This window comes from Mycteria americana, chromosome 11, assembly GCF_035582795.1.
Source record: "Mycteria americana isolate JAX WOST 10 ecotype Jacksonville Zoo and Gardens chromosome 11, USCA_MyAme_1.0, whole genome shotgun sequence".
NCBI classification, from domain to species: domain Eukaryota; kingdom Metazoa; phylum Chordata; class Aves; order Ciconiiformes; family Ciconiidae; genus Mycteria; species Mycteria americana.
Genome location: NC_134375.1, coordinates 26183283 through 26199016, shown reverse-complemented (window position 1 = coordinate 26199016; position 15734 = coordinate 26183283). Strand labels below are relative to the sequence as shown.

General features: G+C 36.8%; 1 protein-coding gene across 1 annotated transcript in view; it reads left to right on the top strand.

Annotated features, from left to right (window-relative positions):
- Positions 1-15734, top strand: part of CACNA1D (calcium voltage-gated channel subunit alpha1 D) — a 192742-nt gene that overhangs the window by 91951 nt on the left and 85057 nt on the right. The window contains exon 9 of the mRNA XM_075514379.1: positions 6817-6986. Within this exon, the coding sequence (XP_075370494.1) occupies positions 6817-6986 (170 nt within the window). The remainder of the gene's footprint in view (positions 1-6816; positions 6987-15734) is intronic.

The window sequence follows — 15734 nt, the reverse complement described above, 5'->3', positions numbered from 1 at the left end:
GAAATGTGTTTGGAAGTGTGGTTCAAAACATGTGCATGTTGGTAATTTCTTTCAGCACAGTGAATTTCTTGGGAATCTAGCTGGACATCTGGATCTGTCAGCTGATCTTTCACAAGACGACTGCATTTTTTAATTCTTTCAATATTTGGAAATACAGAGCAAAATGCTTGCAGCTCTGGAAAGCTGTCATAGATGTATTCAGATGTCTTTGCATTTTCATTGTCTTGGGCTTGTCTGCATTTTGCTCATTCACATTACAAATTTAAAGCTGTATATGGCTCCGAGTAATTGTTTTAGCTCCTAGAAATCGCAGGGTGATTGTGACATGGTCACACTCTATTTTGATTGCTATGTCTTTTGAGCCAGCAGCAGGGAGTGGGTTCAGTCTGTAAGAGATACCAGAGCACCTTTTTTTCCTTTGTAAAAATTCCTCTGGTTATGATGAAAGGATTAGGCAGTGCATCTTTGGGGCAGCTTCACATGTGATGGAATGGCACAGAAATTGCCACTGAGGAGCTGCCCAGCAATTCTAGCTCTGTGAAGGGTGGTGGACTGCTTCAGGAGCTTGCTTTTACATGTAGCTTTGGTTACACACAGTGTGCGTAACAGGCATAAACTGGACCTGTGTTCTCCGAAGTCATGAAGTACTAGGCACAGAAATTGGGAGCTGAGGACAGGCCTCCTCCAAATATTCCAGTATGAAAGACCAGAGCATATCATGACTATTGGTGCAAGAGACAGTGAGGTGAAATTATAAAATTAAGGTTATTAGAAAGTTAACAAATAAAGTGAAAACTTCAAAATGTAAGGGAGTTGAGAGATACTCATCTGCCCTGAAAGTACCTTTAAAAGTGTCTTGAAAGTTAAAATAAATATGCTAGTAATTCAGCATGCATTAAACTGTTTTACTATGAACAGAGAAAATAATAAATTATAAAACTTCATAACTTATTTATCAAGAGGGATGGCTTTTAACGCATTATAATCTATTCCTCAAGATACTCCTTATCATTAGGGGATGGTTTCCACTGACGGCATTTTCTGCTCAAGGCGGTAGTATTTCTTTGGGTAGCCATGGGAACAAATAAGACCTTTCAAACACACTTTAGTAAATCTCTGTAAGTTGAATTTATTGCCTTGCTAAAGGACACCAAAGCATAAGCTTTGACATGTCCTTACATACATCCTCCTACATGCAAGTCTTGCAGGTTACTAAGAGAATATTAATTTTTTCCATTTCTTTCCCACAGTATTATTTGCAATGTATGTACATAATGATTCTAAAAGCTAAGGGTACATACTCATCTTTGCTAATCTCGTGGCAATATCTGTCAATTAATGTCATATAAAATATGTTGGCACAGATAAGCTTATCCACCTAAGGACTGTTATCTACAGTATCTATGGAAAAATCGTAGAAAAAGGCATTTGAATAATAATGCACCAAATAGAAAAAGGCAGTGAACTGTCATCCATAGTCTGTCAGCAAAAGAGAAGTGAACTGGTTTTGACAGTGTTCCTTTTCACAGCAGAGGGAAAGCTTAGTAAAAAAAAAAAAATTTTATGGATAAAAATTTAACTCCCTCACATAGATAAACAGAATATACATTCAAAAAGAGGAGAGGGACTTCAGCTCTAGATCTCAGCAGGTTATAAGCTAAAGCAGGTTCTTTTGACTGCTGTGTGGCTGGTAAAAATAAAACTCAAACACAAATAGATACAAAACAAGGAAATATTATCCTTGATAGATTAATCGAATATACTAACAATAAATAATCAGCAAATACTTTCAGCTGTATACAGCAGTAACTCTAACCAACTGCTGTAGACAGAGACCACTAAAGTCAATGGGAGTAGTTCAGTACTCTTGAATAAGAGCTTGAAGGGAACTGATGTTATTTCAGTCCTGTTTGAACTTATCACACAAAGGCTTCATAGGGATTAGTCCTGTGAGATGCTTCTGATGAGCTCCTGACAGGTAACAAACCACATGAGTTTCAAAAACTGTGTTGACGGTGCACATCACGATGGTGGGGTGAATACACTCTGTGGTATGGCCCTACCCTCAGTACTGCCAGTTCTTCCTCTAAGTAGTCCAGTGTGTCCTGAGCCAAACAGGTGTCTACTCAGGACAGAATGAGCACGTCTTAATATGCAGAATATAATAACAGTCTGAAACATCAGATCTCAGTTTTGTTGCTCTATCAAGTTGTTCCCTATCTTGCTGTTCCCACAGATGATCCCGTTGCATTCATGTGCACTCTGGCACAATAATGCTATACAGGCCCTCTGGTGTGTACCAGAGGTTGTGCTGGAGCCATTTAATATACATTTTGTCAATTGCTAACGAACTATATAGAGATAACTGGGTAGGTAATACCAGTTTGAACTGGTATTACCAGAACCCAGTGCTCCTTGCTCAAGGAAAATTCCTGCTAGAATTTTTTTGTGCTGCAGAAATAATTCTACAGTGTTCGGCCTATGAGTTTTTATTATTTCTAAAAGAAGGGGTAACAATGATATATACAAATCTCCAGTAATTAAAGATGTGATGTTACTTAACCTTTTCTACGTCTCTCTACATCTGTTATACATTACACCCAGCTGTGAGCCGTTGTCCGTGCTTATCTGCACAGTTTAAGCAGTTTGAGTTCTCTGATTTCATTCTGCTAATTTGTTGGTTGGTATGGTTACCACTGCATGAAACCTCTTCTGCGAGTCTGGTGCCCAACACTGTACTCCTGTGAGTACATTTTTGTTATTATGTGACTGTTCTCTGTGAATAAACCAGAGTCTAGGATGTCTGGGTGACAGTTCTGCATATAGCATTAGCATAACACTTTCCGTGTACCAGACCCTGTGTGCAGTAAGTTGTATACTGCAGCAGATTAATTCTCTCTCTCACTGCATTTGCAGTGGCACAAAAGTAATATGACCAATGAAGAATTAGTGTCCTGGTTTATGCTTAGACATCGAAGGCAACTGTTTATTTCCCATCATCAATGCCTAGCGATGCACAGGAGATACAGCAACACTCATGTTGCTGCACAAGCGCCCTTATGAGTGTCTAGCCTTTAGCATGGAAGAACTTTCAGCTGATAGGAAGCCAGTATAGGGGTGTCCTTAGTTATTATGTCCATGAATTACAGAGAGAAGGGAGAGTATACCAGATACTCACATTTAAGAAAACTGTCATTTTAGGATTTTTGGTTAATATGACCCTGCCTCAAATTAAGGTGTGAGAACCAGAGAGCTGTAATTGAGTCCCAGTAGGTACTCCCTGCTGCCACTTCCACACTGTTGCATCAAGCCATTCCCAGCTGATGCATACCAGCAGGAGTTATTTCATTCTGTTGAAGAAAGAAAAATCTGGCATGAAAATGATTGCCCCAGATTATCGAAGCGTGAACTCAAAACCTGCATTTTATATGCTTCTGCCTCAACAACCATTGATGATGATGGTGGTGTGCCTAAACAGAGAATTGAGATCATCTTTCTGCAAGGAGACAAGGAATTTTTGGGCAATAGAAATAAAACTTGCATTTTATATAGTAGCTTAGTTATCACTAAAAATAAGTTAGATTATGTAGGCGAGTCTTCATATAATGCTTTATTTTGCAAGTAATGTCTCCTTTCTGCTGCAGGTGCAGTTGTGAAACCAAGTATTTACAGAGCTTAAGTCCACTTACCACAATTAATATGCCACTTCCTAAGCCTGTCAACTTCATAGGCTTCTGGACTGAGTACGGGGTTGATGACAGTCAGGGAGGCCAGTTCAGGCCATTAGCCTAACCACGTCAGGACCTGTCCTGCCTACATAGCCAAAAGCTTTTTCTTCCTGCCCTGGACCCAGTCTGTGCTCTCCATAGCCATGAAATGCTGCACAAGCAGCTGTCTTAGTCTCCTTCCAGGAGATCAGCTAATGTCTCTATATATATTTGTCTAAATATTCAAATAACTTGGTGTGTAGATGTCTTTGTCAGAAGCTTTAAAGAGCCAACGTCTCTCCCTCATCTCACCGCCATCATCTTTTTCAAATAAATTCTTGTTTCTTGGAAAAAAATGCTTTTCTCTGCTAACAGGAAACTCATTTAATTGCATTGCAATTAATTAAAACTCATTGCGATTCCATTTAATTCCAGTTTCTTATTCATGGTATTTCAGTAAAAGGAATATGTACATATTTGTGTCTGAGGGATGTCACTTCATTGTGACTGTGATAGAAAAAAATACCATAGAGCCAGATTCCTCCCTCTCCTAAAGAAAATGCAGTCTTCTCAGATGTTACACTTCCTTACAAACAGTCAGGTTTTAAAAATAAAAGTTTTAAATATCATGGAAATTAAGCACCACTGCATCTCCCCCTACTGATAAATAGCAGCAGCATTTAACAAGACAATGTCTGACTTCTGTGCTGTATTAAAGGGAAAGTTCATAGTTAGCTGTCTATATAGAAAATGGCCTTAATTGTTTGTGTGCAGCCATTTTAATATAAAGCCAAAGTTAAAAGGTAGTTCAGTCATGGATGAAGTGCTGTTGAAAGTATCAGCCTTGCCAACTGTTTCATTTTTATATGGAGTGAAGTGAAAGAAATCATTTAACAACAGCAGCTTTCATTTTACTTTACCCACATAGATCATATATTCTTCACCCTAACGAAAAACACCCAAAGGACTTAACTGAACAAAACATCAATACTTAGTAAACGCTAGCAAGGCTTGTTACTTCTGATTTCATACTATGCCATGATAGCTCTTTTTTCAAAGATACTGGAATGATATGGAATGAGAGTCACAAGCATGTTGCCTCAATCAGATGTAAAGGATGGTTTCTTTGATTCTCTCTCTGAGAGAAGCTTAAACCCAGCATTCCATAAACCAAACAAATTCTTATAGGCTTGTGACATCTTCTGCCAAAATAATGAAATCTTTTTGTTTTGTTTTGTTTTTTTTTTTTAAAAGCAATTATCCCTCAGAGAGATCTGTTGAGCACTCTCTCTTTCATGAGCATTTTTCTGAAGAGATGGCCTTTTGAAGGACCTCGTCCTTGGATGCTAGGTGAAGGATAGCAAATGCAAAGCAAGCACTGGCATTCTTCAGCTTCATTACAGTGCCATCAGATGGAACAGGATGCCAAAGCAAATTTTTGTTGAATTAAGTCCTCAGCTGTAAAAGGTGTACTGCCTGCCTCTTAGCTTTTGCAACAGAAAGCTTTTTAGCTTCTGCAACATAACATTAGAAAAAACCTCAAAATCTGTATGGTTGCATATAAAGAGCTTAACTCTTAAATTTACTAATATCAAAGCAGAAATTTAGTGTTTATAAGATGTGTTTGAAGACTGCAAATAAAACAATAAAAATAAAAAAAACCTGGAGAGACTATATCTTTGCAATTCCAAATAAGTAATGTCTGTCACTGAACTGAAATATTATGTTGAAAAATTAGGAGCCTTTCTGTTATTCTGCTGTATCTTGTTAGCAGGGCAACATTGTATTGATAACTGCGTTCACCTTGTTAAAGTATTTTGCAAATCTTACACTATTTTCCTAATATTTTTCCACTTGAAAGAGGGTATTATGGAGTGCTTTAATAAATTTCCACTTGAGAGTGTATTAATTAGGGACTAATTTCAAGTGAAAGTTCACAACAAATAAAGGGGTTGCAAATTCATAATAAATGAAATTGCTATAGCCATTTTTTTGGTTTAATTTCAGCCCTATTGTAAGATTAATAGGTTAGAACAAGCTTAATTTTAAATACTGACTTGTTACATAGTTACAGTACAGTTCAAAAGTTGCTTGCCTACCCCTAATCATACATATTGATACTCAGATAAATGGGAAAATGATCCTTCTAGTGAAGGGAGTTATGTGGTTGGAGCTGTGTATCACACCAAATGTTGTAATAATATTGGCATATGAAATGTCATGATGCAAGAATTTAATTGATAATTCTCTTGAGTCATATATCATTAAGGGAACCATAGATGCATGAGGTAATTCAGGTTGGAAGAGACCTCAGTAGTCCTCCTTCTCAAAGAGCATGACTTAATTATTTTAATTATCATTCCATGATAATTTAGGGATCGACCCAAATCACGAAGCTAAACTAGACAGACAGTCAAATACATTATCTTGAGACTGGGGCAATAAGACAGAGGATTCAATTTATATAAAAGGATGCATTTCTGATCTGCGAGAACAGGATTTCTAGGTTCTGTTACAGAGAGCAAAAGGGCGAAACAACCAGATCTCAAATAGCACAGGTGTCTGTGCATGATGTAATTAAGAGAGAGCTCATTAGTGGAATTCTGTGAACCATGCACTGAAATAAGTGTGTTTGGACATGGCCAATAAACCGTGGCTGGAAGAGGAAGGATTTTAGAATTGGCTGCCAGAATTTCCTTTTCACTGAAACTTATACTCATCTCTGAATCTCTCTGAAATTACTTCATTACTGCAAGTCAATTTCTCTTTGTAGCCATTAGATAAAACTGATTTTAAAATCTCCATGGAAGAACACAACTAAATGGGGGACACACGCACACACACTCTTCCGATATGGGAAGAGTCAAAAATACTGCTTAATTTTCAATTAAATTATAGAAGCTCCCAAAGTTTTGATGTAATACGATAGGGATTTGCCATGACTTCTTTGCACCGCTGTCTTGTTTTCAAAGAAGCTCTCAAATCTTTGGTGTAGTTTATTCAGTTAATTTTCTGTGTCAGTACGTTATTCTGCAATGTCAAGACCTAGGTCAAAATGCCTGGGAGTTTAACAACCAGTATTTTTTTCTGCTTTATCTGAATTTGGTAGAGAATTTTCCAAGGAAAGAGAAAAAGCCAAGGCCCGAGGGGACTTTCAGAAACTACGTGAAAAACAGCAGCTTGAAGAAGATCTGAAGGGCTATTTAGACTGGATTACACAGGCAGAAGACATTGACCCTGAGAATGATGAAGAGGTTGATGAAGAAGGCAAGCGGAACAGTACGTGTTCTTTACTCTATACTACTTCTGTGTGGGACAGTTTGATTGCTTTTAAGGGTTTTACACTGGGGTGAATGCAGCCTATCTGATGTCGCTTTCTGATTTCTAGTTTGCAGAAGTGTTTGTTAGCAGAGCAATCATGTCCGTTAATATATTGGTAATTGGTCGTGGAAGATAATTCAGAATCTTACAACACAATTCTGCTCTGAGCTGTCCATGTACAAATCACTGTCTGCAATCAATCACTACTGAGACTTAAAAACTTTGCTTTATTTGTGTGCTGCAAAAAGTTAGTGTATACAAGCTGTGTGCCACTAAGTATCATCATAAATCCTTAGTCAAGAAGAAAATGTGTTTACCTGTAGGCACATACAATAGAAATAATAAGAATAAAAAAAGCTTTAAAAATATGGCCAAAACTGCAGTCCTGAAATAACCTTGTGCTAATAGTTAGGATTTTTTTTTAATTTTGAAGTAGGGAAATGACATTCTGGATCTTTCTTTCTGATATTCAAGAAAACTATATAAAATCTTTTTTACTGGATGCATTAACTGAGTGTGAAATAAATGAAATCTTGTGGGATTTTTGTTCGACACTAAGAAATATAATTATCAGTTACAATATATTTATTTGACAGTAGCGTATAGTGTATTATGGGGAAGGTAATCTATGCTGTAGTGGCCCTCTAGTGCTTCTGACCCGAATTCTAACATAAAGGAACAAGTTAGTTTCATGTTATTGCAACAACTGTAAAAGTTATAATCGATTTCTCTATGTCAGAAATGTTGAGTAACAGCAGTATTTTAATGCCATAATTTAGTAGAGGTTATTTTAGCATCTTAGCCATGTTTACGTAGTAGTGGTTAAAATTTTCATGAGAACTTTTAGTGCTGTACATAAATGAGAACACGGATTCAGGATGTTGTTTATTATTTAATACTAAATGTAAGATTGAAGTCCAAGTTTCAATATACATACTAACGCTAAATAGCACCTTATTATTCATCTGATACTCTGGAAAGTCATGATATTTATTCATTTAGATACCATTGAGTATATATAAGAAAATGCATCTACAAGTGGTTTGTCAAAGGCTACTCAGAATATTATTTTCTGTATTGAAATAATACATTATTACTGTTCTTTTTCTTCTAGTGCTGCTAATTTATTGTGAACTGTTCTTTTAAACCATAGTACTTTTCAGAAGTAGTAACATAGTGAAAATTACCTGGTTTGATATTGAGGTATCTGTTTTTAAACTTATCTCTGTATTGCATGTAGTTATTTTTTTAAAAAGCTTTATATTTTTGAGTTTCAGAATTTTATTAGTCCTTTAGTTTGTAATAAAAGCAGGGTGTGAATCTGTGTTACTGACTGGAAGAGAGCAAGATGATTTCATGAGAGGCTGGAAAGCAGCTTGTGGGTTGATGCTGCTGCCAGCACCACCCAGAAAGGAATAATTTATGTCTATATGAAAATCTGTAGCACAGAGTTTTTGTCTAAAGCAGAGCAAAAAAGCCAGAGTTCATTAAACTTGATTATTGCTACTAAAGTTGTGTGGAAGGAATACATAAACTGTGGGTTTGAGTACCAGTATAAGTCCTAAGACTGAGAAGTAAAAGATTGCACATTTTATGGAGTAAATACACTTTGTACAAGACTGCCATGCAGAATTGTAGGTGATGCCCAACTTGCACAGTGTTGGACAACCATGGTGTCAGCTGTGGTGCTGATGGACTTGGTTTGCAAGTCTACAGGTGAAATCCCAGGAACTTTTTGCATCCTGTTCAAACTGGATTTTTGCTAACATGCTGCAAAAGAACCATTTGCTCCAGCATTCCTTAAACAGCGTCTAGGTCATATAGGTCTTTCATAAATCAAAAATACTTATTTGCGTAGTTGTTGAGTTTGAGAGAGCTTTTGGCTCTAAACTGTTAACTTAGACATAATTTTAGGGTAAGTTAAGAGTTGGAGGAGACTTGCAGAGTAAAAATAGGAGAAGGAAAGTAATTAAAAGAGCTTTAAAGCAATTCCCAAGAATTTAGTTTCAGGCATGCATATGTATTTTGAGTGGAAATTTCCAGCGAATAGGCCATCTCCTAGCACTCCTCTGCATTTGTGCACATGTGCTTAAATGTGTGGCTCAGAATTTCGTTTTTAATATCAGCTGCAACAGGGTGGAAAGGAGGAAGTGTTGCTAAATTGCTCCACCTCCTTGTGTTCAAGACATGCTCTGCTGCATATCACATTGCATGGGGATGTATGATGAGAGACAGCACAAGCTATCTATCCAATTACTCCATGGGAAGCTTTTGGGTTAGGAGTATAGTTACGATAATGAGCTACCTGCTTGGGAGTCAGGTGAAATTTAGCTAGTTATCACCAGGTTAATAATCTTGAGTAGTAAGCTTAGGAAATAAATTTAGTCCAAATATACTGGTGATGTGTTTCTAGAAATGTCTTCGAAGCGTAAGGTAGGGCTGGGTCCCAAGATAGGCAGAATAATCATTTGCAGGCTTCTAGGCAGCTATGTCCCTATTTTGAATACCTAAACCTCTGAATGATCAAGATTGCTGCTGATTTATGGTGATGGAAGATCACTGTAATGCTCTTCAATGGTGTGGAAGATCTCTGGGTTTAGGATACATAAGATCTCTTCTCTCTATGGCATGAAAAGGTACATATTTCAAAGGCAGGTAAATCAGTGATTAATAGCTTCTTACATAATCCTTTCAAAATGTAGTTTAGGTTCCTGCAACCCCAGCATTTTAAAATTTGTAACCAGAGAAGTCATTAAGTCAAGTCATTTATATATGAACCCCCTGTATTTGTACATCTCTGTTGCTGATAGTGGGCAGGTATTCAGTGCTGTTGAATACTGGAATACCTTTTAACTACTAGAATGTCGACTTAAAAGCATTTCAAATTTAGCTCAAAATGCAAAATTAGTGAGAGGTGAGGGATTTAGCTCTGATTAGTTATGCTACTGGTAATTTCAATTGGTTTTGCCTAACTGTGTTGTATATATGGACACATTTTTATTTTTTGCGTTGCAACTGCTGCCATCTACTGTGTAAATGCTGGGATTACATGTACTTAACACGAAGGGGTTACATTGGCTGACTTAATGGAAGAAAAGAAGAAAAGCAGACTTAGTTGCTTTGGCCGTTCTTCCAATAAACATGGTAAAACATGTTCTGATTTGCAGTTGAACTTTCTTTTGTGCCAGTACTGCGTTTGTTGTGTTAGCTTTTGAAAGCACATTATTTTATGCATTTTCTATAACAAAGGCATATACATCTTTAGCATGTAGACACTCGTGCATGCAATTCTGCTGGTTTAAGTGCATGTCTGAAATAGACTGGTGCTGCAGTGCTCTACCTTCCTAAAGCATAGTCCTTAATCCATTTAGATTTCCACTGACGTGTCTTTGGGTGTGACTGTTCTTGTTGCAGCATAGGTTTTCTTCTTCAAATGTCAGGTAAACCAGATTAAAAATGTATTTTAAATTCAAGTGTGAAGAAATTAATCAAAGTATTTGACAAGCTTTATAATGGATCATAGTGTAAGCTTAGAACAGTATGATGATAATATTGAGTATTTATTTATAATACTTTAAATGTAGACTCTAATAAAACGTAACAAACTTATAAACTGTATCTCCTCTTGTTATTGATAGTTTTGTTTCTGTAATTTGTGTTTTATTCAATTTCTTTCCAACCCACAATGGAGATGGACAGGAGTTTTACAGTATGATAGTTATTTTTAAATCTGCATTCTTTTAATACTGGCAAACATATTGATTTGACATAATCACAATTGTAGTAATTAGGAGAGACGGTTTTAATCCTACCTACAACAAAGTCTTTGGAGCGACTGACTTCCTTGCTGTCCTGAGAATCACTATTGTGGCTCAGACTGAGGCTCACATATCTGATCCAGTTACTTTACAGAATGCAGAATATTAAGTCAAATTGCTAGGACCTGATGGACTCGTTTTCTACAAATACTGAGTTTGCTTGAAATTATTTGTGTAACTGTTACATATATTGTGTAATAGCTCATACAGCTTTACAGGCTGGAATAATTTTTCCATAAAAATTGCTAAAAGACAGTGGTTGCAATCTTATTTTGGATATGTGTTTCAACATAGCCTTTCAACTAGCAGGTTCGGGTTCTGATGTCAGTCATGAAGCAGCTTGGAACCAGCTGAAAACTTGCTGTCATCTGGTGGCCGCAAATGCTGTCTCGCTACTAGTACCTGACGTTCCTAGTCAGAAGCGTTCTCAAGCATGTGTGCGCTGACTTACAGTTTCATCTGTGTGTCTTGCAGGGCAGGTATACCTTTTATGAGTAGGATTTTTCCAAAGTACAAATCGGTGGCCTAAGTCTATTTCTTTCTGTATTTGTGAGACTATTATGCTGATCTGAGCAGCTCAGACTTAGACTACCACTGGATTAGAAATCCCACCCTAAATATTTTTCTTTGTATTACCTGTACCTGTATTTCTATAAAAAGCAACAAATCTGTAGAGTATACATTCTCAAGATTCACAGTGCGATCCTTCAGGCTAGAAGTGGTTGGTTCAGTGATGCTTCTGTAATGAAGACTGATTATTTCACTCTCCTTCCACTCCTATGCAACCATTTAACCTTATCTTGAGTTTCCATGGGCTGCCTATAAAAAGAGAGAGCCTATAAGAATGATTGTTGATAGTATCAACATTAAATCTGCACTATGACAACAGATACCTTGCTACAGTATAATGTAGAACATCTTCCAGGCAGTCCCTCCTTAAACTGAATTTACCCTGAGGAGCTTCACAGTCAGAGTAGATAGTATCACTTCTTTCTGATGTGTTTTCTGGGCATACGGCAGACTTAGGAAAATTTGTGATGAATTTGCAATGATAATTTTGCCTCTGCGATTTTGTTGTTGTTGTTCTATTCTCCTGTTTGATTATGTCAAAGATTTGGTGTAAAGGATTCAGAAAATCCATGTACTGATTTGAGAAAGTATTAGAATTTTGGAGCTCGTGGAATTGGTTGGATGTTACTAGCAGACAGAAGATGACCATTTTGCAAGGTTGATCTAGAATTTTGCCAGTATAGTACCTCTTTTAATAATTGTAAGATTACTGATCCAGTAGCTATTACTGATTATCCAGCTAGCTCTGCAGATCACTGCACTTCTGCAGCTCTTTTCCTTCAGCATGTGTAACCAGAAAGCTACCCAAAGTGCATCAGTGTGGAAATGAGATCAGCCTATGGATCAAAAATGCATAGCTGAAGTTGAACCAGATTAAAATACTACTTATATACTTTCTAGAGGAAAACATTTCCAACAATAATACTTGCCACCACAGTTCAATAATTCAGGGTGTAATTTAGCCTGCTTCTGGATTCTACAGTGACACTAAATTGTCATATAGCAGGATTATGGCATGCATTTCTTCTGACTCTAGCTGGCTAGACATATCAATGCTGATGGACACTGACTTGCTCTTAGCTATGCATTAGTTATGTTGTGTCCTGGAGTGGAGTTTGAAATCCCTGCTCCAAAATCTGAGAACCGTTTAGAGTAAATAGTGAACATTATAACGTGAGAAAAACAATCTATTTTCTTATCCACAGAAATAAAATGTAGTAGTTGATATATTTGACCTATTTTCTATATACTCAGGAAAGTATTAAGCTGCATGCTATATGGGTTGTTTATATTGCCTAATGCAAGCATTCTTTTGTTCGAAAACAGTTAACATAATTGAAGAGAGCTGATACTATCTAGAAATCTAGATAATCTTTCCAGAAGAATGCCAGTAAAATAAGGGCAAAAGGTGAATAAAGAATAGAGAAAATTTGGTATCTTCCTTTGAATATTGGAGTATCAGTTTACAGATCTCAAAGCTGGCCTTACTGAGATCAGACAGTCTTTCAAAAGTTCATTCTGTGTGCTGTACTTTGCCCAGTGAACACTGCCCTTAAAAAAGCTGTGGTCATGAAATTGAGTCTTTCCAAGACTTGCCAGGTTGCTTGCATTAGTGAGAGTGGTTGTGGTCATGGAGTGCTGTTGCTGTTTTATTCTGGCTAAAGATTTAATGACTTGCTAGCTTTGCTGGAGCTAGACTTCCACATGGTGCCTTTCTCAGTACTTCTGTCAAGTTTTCCTTTGGCATATAAATTACAGTATAATGATAGCTGAGTTTCTAATGTAAACTGACCTGTATATGGTTCTTTTTTTCCTCTTCCATTTTTGTAACACAGCACCTGCAAGTCACTAATAGAGCTAGAGCAGTAGCCCTGTCTGAAATAGAGAGTAACATTCTGGCTGTATTTAGTTATTAGCAGAACTGATATTGGCTTCAGTAGGGACAAAGTTTTTTTTTTTTCCTTTGGTATTTTGTTTTTCTTCATGCAGTCATGTTCAAGAAGGGCTGGTATTTCTTACTGTGGGTTAACACATCAAGTCTGGGTAGACTTGAATCAAAATTACGTTGGTTTACACTTAATCTTTTAGAGATGAATTGGCATGTATTAAAACAAATAGCATTTGTGTGACACTGGGTGACACTTAATGAGGAATTGGATTCTAGGTACTGCTTTTAGATGAGGGAAGGGTTGATAAATTTGAAACACAAGTGTGAGACACACATCGCACATGTAATACTTGCAAAAGTGGGCCTAGCTCTTTTCATGGCAGCTCTTGGTAACAGTGTGTGAAACGAGACTTCTGCACTCATATTTTGCAGTTGCCCATCACAAGTGCTAAAATGTTCATTGTTAGGTGGCTATAATGTTGTGTTTCCTAACAGTATGCAAGTCACCTAGCACAAAACAACCATTTCAGTTATTAACCAGACAGGGAAACTCCTTGCATTTATTGCAAAGACCCTGGCATTTTTAAATAAAAACTATTAGTTCTGAAGATCTGAGACAATGTCTTGTAAAAGATATTGAATAGTTTTGTAAATAGTTTTGTAAATTTTTTTTTTTTTCTTAAATCCTTTCAAATTTTAATACTTGAATTTGGATATCATCAAGGATTGTTTGCTTTACTTTTGAATGAAATTCCTTTTGAACTCTATGACTGTAAGCTGTGAAGTTCACACAAGACTAGCAATATTCATTTTTAAAACTGATTTCTAGAGAAGCATGATATTAGAACTGAGGCACTTGCAGGTGCCAACCAGGGATTTTTCATAGGTAACGCAATTACAGTAATATTTTAAAAGAATCATCAAAACAGAAGAACCTTGTGAAAGAAGGTTTTGCTGTGCTTAGTGCCTGAAGTGCCTGAAGTTTTATTCAAACACCTGCATGGACATTTTGGATCTTTCTTTGTTATGCCAACTCTGTGTTTAACATTTCATGTAATGGTGACTTACATGTATGGGGACAGATTCTCAGCTGTTGCAAATAACTGAGCATCTAGCCTGCATAGACCTGTCACTCTCTACTTGGATGGAACTGATGAGCATGGAAACCCAACTACCATTTACCACTTCCATGTATCTCTGTGTCAGTGTTGAGGCAATATAGAGGCTGTGCAGAGAAAACTGTTACTAACGGTTCTCATTTTGTACCTGATCTGTAGACAAATCAGAAAATTCAGGGCCTGGTTCTGGAGTCTGAGTTATATTAAGATGTGTGTAATTAAGCCTGCTTTAAGCCTACTTTAGGCTACCAAAATAGTGAGACATCCCTAACAGAAATAGGCATTGTAGCCCTTCTGCCTTCAGTACTCTAAGTCCACAGACATTGGCTTAAACCCTCCCCAACAGAACAAAACAAACAAACAAAAAAACCAAACAAGCAAACCATCAAAACAGCAGAAGGTACTGAAATTACTGTAGAACAGCAAGAACAAAATTAAAAACAGAATACCTTTAAGATACTCTGTTTTTCTTTTGTTCTTGCTGTTCTACAGTAATTTCAGTGCATCTTCCACCTCTCTTATTTTTTCCTACTTCATATGGTATTTCTACTGTATAAATGAGCAACATTAATTTTACACTTTTCTTGTTCCTGAGGTTTTCCTTTCATGCTTGCTTTGCAGACATGGAAGTAGTGTTCTCCCCTAAGAAGTACTGAGAACTCCGGCTGTTCATCATGTCTTAACACCTTTTGACATATGTTGTCTTCCCTCTATATTTCAGTTGATTTGAAGATAAATGATGATGACCAATCTGCAAATGAGTTTTGTCTAAAAAAACATTAGCTACACTTGCTAACTATTCAGTAATGATCCGCGATATGTACAGTAATTCACTGTGTAACAAATACAATAATCCCCTTTTTATTAGTAGTAATTATCATCATCCTTTGTAGTACCCATTCTGCCATTCCCAGTGCTCCTTCCTGTCTGCTCATATAGTATTTGCAGGCACAATTACTTTCCAGCATCTTGCCATGATAATTCATAAGGGAAGTAAAAGCATAGAGTGGTCAGTATGATCAGAGTGTGATAGTTCCTATTTTCAGAAGAACTTTGATGACGTTTCTTGGAATTAATGAGCGTGTTGGCAACACTAAAACTAACATTTAAGCACCTCCAAAGTGTTAGCAGAACACTTCTTAAAATCAAAGGTCACAAAATCTAGCTCAGCTTTATTTCCTTACTAGGGGTAGCAAGCTCTTTGTTACAAAACTCCTCTATGTTGTATTCTGTAGTGCATTTTCAACAGTTATGTTGAATCATTGGAAAGAAACAAAAAAAAGCTACTATACATTCTGGAATTCTGTGTGCT